This window comes from Glycine soja, chromosome 4 (genome assembly GCF_004193775.1).
Source record: "Glycine soja cultivar W05 chromosome 4, ASM419377v2, whole genome shotgun sequence".
NCBI classification, from domain to species: domain Eukaryota; kingdom Viridiplantae; phylum Streptophyta; class Magnoliopsida; order Fabales; family Fabaceae; genus Glycine; species Glycine soja.
Window position 1 is genome coordinate 546,996 of NC_041005.1, and position 6,561 is coordinate 553,556.

At 28.4% G+C, this 6,561-nt stretch overlaps 1 protein-coding gene across 1 annotated transcript; it reads left to right on the forward strand.

Annotated features, from left to right (window-relative positions):
- Window positions 1-4,940: 4,940 nt before the first annotated feature.
- On the forward strand, window positions 4,941-5,975 carry LOC114408423 (auxin-responsive protein SAUR50-like). Its single transcript, XM_028371466.1, has one exon. The coding sequence runs from the start codon at window positions 5,183-5,185 to the stop codon at window positions 5,501-5,503; it is 321 nt and encodes a 106-aa protein (XP_028227267.1). The 5' UTR covers window positions 4,941-5,182; the 3' UTR covers window positions 5,504-5,975.
- Window positions 5,976-6,561: the final 586 nt, after the last annotated feature.

Below are 6,561 nucleotides of genomic sequence, written 5' to 3' on the forward strand. Positions count from 1 at the left end.
AAATACGTTTACATTGACCAAAACCTGAAATATTAAATAAAGTACAATTTCATGTCTTTAAAATAACAAGAATTATTTTTCAGATTGTTATAAAAGAATTCAATAAAATTAACCACACAAAATATTAAAATTAGATCAAATTAATTTTTTTTAAGATTTAATTGTAATTTTTATCCCACTTGTTTTTGATGAATTTTATTTATAACAAATTAATTTGACACGTTTTATTTTCAACTTTTTAAAAATCTATCGTAGTTGAGTTGATTGGGTGTGCTAACATAATTTTATTTTATATCCAACTTTTTAGTCTTTCGTAATTTTACTCCAAACTTTTTTACTTTTTGAAAAAAATTTATCTCTAATTTTCATTTTTTTAGCAAATTTTATTCTCAACTTTTATTTTTATATCAACATGTCACCTTAGCTAAAATAAAGTTTACAATTTTTTAAAAAAAATGAGAATAAAAGGCAGTAAATTAATTTGTTGGACTAAAATTTGTAAAAGAAGGGGTAAAAGGTATAATTAATTATTATTATTATTATTATTTAATTTTTAAATAATTAATTTACAAAATTAGTTTTATTCGCTCAAAAATTCTCAATAAAAATATACTTTTATCAAAATCTCCTTCATCGCTCTTCCTCACTTTCAACTAAATTGTTAGCTAAGCACCCAATCACAAAAGTTAATTCTTTTTGGTACATCAAGGGACGAATATAGCTCGGGACAATATGTATATCGTACAATGTTGCAAGAGCACATGGGTGGGTCCAAACTTGAGAGGGAGTTCATTCTCTTCACTCAGGGTTCCACAAACCCCTTTTACCGTTCCATATTTGATTTACATATGCTTTTAAAAATATAATAATTTATTAACTGCGTACTTTTAATTTAAGTTAAAGAATATATTGTCGGTACAAATTGTTTTACATTGTTAATCAACAAAAAAAAAATATTTTATATAATTTTTATGTTAATTATTATGAAAATTAATAAATTTATCATATATATTAATCTATAATTAGATAATATTATTAAAAAAATACAGAATTCGGTAGCCTGCTCCGCCCAACTACCAACCTGCCAGGCTACTGACTACGGATGAGTGAGGACAGGTTAACCCGGTTAGCCTTGATTTTATTATTTAAGATCATTAACTTATTGAGAAGAATGATATTTAATACTAAAAAAATCATAAGTCAGTATAATTGAGGTCAATATATTTATTTTAGTTTTTAGTGTTCTTTAAAGTACATATTTATTACTATTGTTAGTTAATTTTTTAAAATCCATTCCTCTAATAGAAAGATTTATATTTAATCTAAATTATTTATATACTTTATGTTCTTGATTAAATTTGTCAATTTAAGTTACTGTCGTGAATTAAGAAGCTTGAAGTTTACTTTTTCTATCTTTTTTTTTCTTCTCTTTTTGACGGACCACCACTAGGTTGTCAATTCACTCTGAATTAAATTGATTAAGACTTTAACAACACTTTGGATGAGTTAGTGACAAAACGGGTCAAAACACACTTTGCCACGCTTGCTTCCTAGTGGTAGAGGTTAAGATAGATGCACAAAATTTAAGTTTGATTTTAATGGTCATCATTGTAAAAAAAATCTAATCTGACCCATAGAATTTAATATATTAAATTAAAAAACATTATACTTATAATTTTGCAACTGTACAGTCATAATAACTTACAAAATAGTATCTTAATGACCTAATGCCAATTTGTTTAAATAAACTTGGATGAGATTAAAAAAATTATTTTAAAATAAGCATTATTTTAAGAAGTTGGTAGAATTTGTTTCTTAAATTAAGTATTAAATTATTTTTTTAAAAAAAATAATTTAGACAAACATATTAAAAAACAAAAAGCTAAATAAAATAAGTACATATTTCAACAAATAAATTTAAACAAAAGGATCCCTATTTGTTGAAATAAATACTTATTTTAATAAAATAAGTAATTTTTTATTTTTTTAGTGTGTTTTTCTGAATTCTATTTTTAAAAAATAATTTTTTTCTTATTTTAAAAAATAAATCCTATTTATTAATTAAAAAATACTTATTTTAAAGTTGGTTTTTTTAAATTTAAACAAACTCAACCTTAATCTTCTTAACTAAAAGTTGAAAAGTTTAACTTTTTACGGATACAATTTAACATCTTCCTCTTTATATATATATATATAGACAGGGTACATAGATGCATGGTAAAGTTATTAAAAGTGGTTGTAACCATATCATGAGGCCCTTTAATTACCTCACTATGTTGTCTCGACAAGAGGATTTTGGGGGCAAGAGTAACATGGCTTTCATGTGCCAAATGAAAGGTAAAGTCCCTATCAACTGAAAAGAATATCCCTTATGTTGAATTACTCTGCTTAGAACATATTTTGGTGAAAATGGATGAGCTTTCCAATCTTTCCCATTTTAAATTCATTTTTTTTTTTTGTCCAATTAATCTCATTCACAGAACATGAAATCTCTGCAAGGAAGATGACATCCACTAAACTAGTTTCCCATTAGAACAAGGGGAAGAAAAAAACTAGTTTCCCATATATATGGAAATATTTCGTGACCTACTACCATCCTTAACATTTCACTTTAATTTCCTCTATCCCTAAATGATAATGAGAATATCCGTTAAAAAAATAATTAATGCAATTGAATCATGCATGAATTCATCGGATGAGCTTCGAAAGTCTATTTTAACTTACACGTTGAGCATGACCTCTCAAAATCCATTTTCATATGTACATATTCAAAACTTACACGACAGCTTAGCTTGTTTTGTCATGCTTTGCTCTCTTGATCAAATCTTTAAATAATCAGAATATTTATAGACATGTGCAATTACTAGGCATATACATACAGCCATATAATCCTCAAATTCTTATGCAATTATTCGTGCAATTGGAAGGTGGTGAACCATTTTCTTGAAAAATGAATAGAACAAAACTTAGTTATAGCATTACAAGTGTTATTAGTACCATTATTAAGTATTAATCAAAATCAATGGTTCATCTCAATGATTGTCTTTTTGATTGGTAGCGGTTACTGAGCTAAATCTTAATTTTGATTAAAGAACAAAAACAATGTATATGATACTATATCTAATCTAAGTATAATACAAATAAATACTGATCAGTGCATCATAATTTTCTTTCTTTGTCTGACAAAATTGTAGGAAAATGATACAAACTCCTTGTGTCCCTAAATGTTATTAATTTGGTTTGGAGCTTTACCGTGTTGATCTTGTGCTCTCGCAATCTCTTTTATCCATATGTTCATGCAGATTAACTGTTGGTATGATATTGAAAAAGAAGACGACAGCCAGCCAGCAGGCTTATGGATGCGATGAAACGGGATCCAAAAGATCAATTATTATATGAGGCTATTGTTGAACAATTTGGCATGAAATGAATGATTTCATTTGAAGATAAAGTAAGTAACGATATATATATATATACTACTGAGGTCAAAACATGGAAAGTAGGAGTAATTAGCAACATATGGGTTTCTGCAAAGTTGGTTTTGTTTGCATTGAGTCTAATGTCTGATTCAACTTAATTTCACGTGTCATTCATCAGATCACAGTATCACAAAACCAACAATCAGAAAAGCCAAACCAATACCATCACCAGGTTGTACCGGAGAGTACTTGTAGGTCCGTGAATTCTGGTCGGGAGAGATACTAGCGCAATGGTGAGTATTGTATTGTCATGTGTAGGATTATATTCAAAAGGGCAATGTAATTAATAAAATAATTTTTACATTTTTCTTTTTATTTGTGTTTGTCACATTATTTATTTTATTACGTGTTTTATTTTTATTTTCTATATCTATCTCTTGGATATGATTCGTTATGAAAGTTTGTGTACAAATCACATTACACAAATATAATGATGACAAGTCTTGATTTTTACGTGTTTGTGGGGATAGATGGGCACAAATAAACGTAAATTTATCACCCTGTTGTAACTACAAAATAGCCACTGATCCGATCATATATACCCAAAGTGGTAAGGGTCGGTGGGGTTTAGGGGTGCAATATAGGCCACAAAATAAAATTAGATATTACATATAATATATATATATATATATATATATATATATATATATATATATAATTTTTTGCATCGTATATAATACACCCCTTTATATTAATTAATTACATTATCTTTTTGTCCTATTTTTGACTATTCCTCAAGTAGCTTGAGCTTATTTTACTAACAAAACATGTCTTTTTTTAATCAAATATAAGTATAGGCTTCATTACCCATTTTTTTAAATAACAATACTTTCTATGCGCCTAAACACTTTTTTTAAAATAAAATACTTTCTGTGCGCCTAAACATATATACACTTATTACTAATACTTTTATTTTTGAAAATAAATAAATTATACTTTTATCTTTATTTTTATGTCTATAAAAGATAAAATGCAATTAACCATAAGATTTTGCAAGTAAATAAAATATGAATTTAATAGGTATTTACAGTGTAAAACAATTTTTCATTTATATCCAACATAAATCAATGTTCATATAATTATTAATATAATTATCATAAAAATTAATTAACTTATAGTGTTGATTTATAATAATAATAAAATTTTATTTTATTGGTATATAATTTTTTTCTCACAAATTATTTTAGCCTAAAATAAATTATTTCTCTCTTATCCTAATTTTTTTTTAGCTTACCACACTTTAGAAGAGATTAGATTACATTTAAGACCATGTTAGAAGATAAATTTTGAAATATTGTTATGGTCAAATTAAATTATTAAAAACATCGCATCAAACCTTAAAAAATACACCCTGCTCACATAAACAGATTATATTTAATTCTTATCATTTAAAAAATAGATTCCATTGATTGAGGTTTTATAAAGGTGAATGTAGTTGATCTATTTGTGAGCAGTGAGAGTGAGGGTGTGAGATTGGGTCCATGTCAACGTTGGCATTGGGAGGACCAACATAGAACAGTGAAGACCAGTGGTTTTGTTCCCACCATGTCCTTACACAAATACACATACCCCAAAACACCCGTGGGCTACCCTTTGCCCCCACACTCCACATGAACCCTCTGCTTCTGTCTCTCTCTGCCTCTTCATAAATACACCCATCACCCATTCTTTTCCCACCACTTTCCAATTCTCTTTCTCTAAACATGGCCATTAGAAAATCAAACAAAACTACTTCTCAAACCACAGTCCTCAAGCAAATCCTCAAGAGGTGTTCCAGCTTAGGAAAGAAAAACGGGTACGATGACGATGGTCTCCCTCTCGATGTCCCCAAAGGCCATTTCGCTGTCTACGTTGGACAAAACAGAAGTAGATACATTGTACCCATCTCTTTTTTGACTCACCCCGAGTTTCAGTCTCTCCTTCGTCAAGCTGAAGAAGAATTTGGCTTCGATCACGAAATGGGTCTCACTATTCCATGTGAAGAAGTTGTTTTCCGCTCTCTAACATCCATGCTAAGATGCTAGATATATATACTATTATTCTGCTTATTGATTGAAGAAAGGATCGAAGGTGGCCAAGATGAAGCTGCTTTTGCTTCTCTTTTTTTTAACATCGATCTCTCTTCTTCACTTCAGTACCCTAGTCATTGTGTTCCTCATCGATCAGTTCGCGATCTAGTTCTTTTTTTGTCCCATTTAAGTTTTTTTTTTTTTTGAACAGCCCCATTTAATTTGGGTTCTTATGTTCATTATGTGACTCTAACTTTTGCCCCCACAAGTATTTTTGGGGTGAAAATTGTATAAAGGGTTTGTCGTTGAGATTTTCCTCGCCGAGGTTCTACATACTATACACTGTGAGAGAAGTTAGTTTTTTTCTATGAAAGCTGGGATGTTTGTAGTCATTGACATGCCATCTCTCTGTTTCTCTCTATATCTCTTGTCCTGCCAGAATATCATACGCTGTTGAGATTTGTGCCTATGCATATTTTTTTATATATATCAACTGTGCCCATGTATATTTGTACTTTGTGTAAAAAAAATGAATATTTGTACTTCATATTGTCTTGTATCCAATATAAAAAGTATTTCTATGCACATAAAGTATAAAAAAATATATTACCAACAAATAAAAATTATCATTATTAATATAATGTCTAAAATAGTTATTATAAAAGTTAATAATTTAATGTACATATATAAAGAGAAAGTGAATGTATCAAACTAATATATAAAGAGAGTGATTTGTGATTGTTTAGTCAAAGTGTAAAGAATTATATTGCTTACAAGAAGAAAAGGTAGGGGAAAAAAAAGTAATAAACGTGAAAAATAATATGATTAAAGAGATAGATAAACATAAATAAGAAAATAAGATGATAAAAAATAAAGATATGTTTATATTATTTTTTTCTTTATTAGAAAGAGAGAGACTGAGAGCATGCATAGCTTGTCAGAGAACGTGCTGTACTTAAGTGCACGGATCATCTGGTCTCAACTTTTAAATTAAAGACCCCAGATAGAATGCCCCACATCGTATGAATACCATATTAAGGAAGAATAGGTCCAATCTCGTAAATGAACCAATA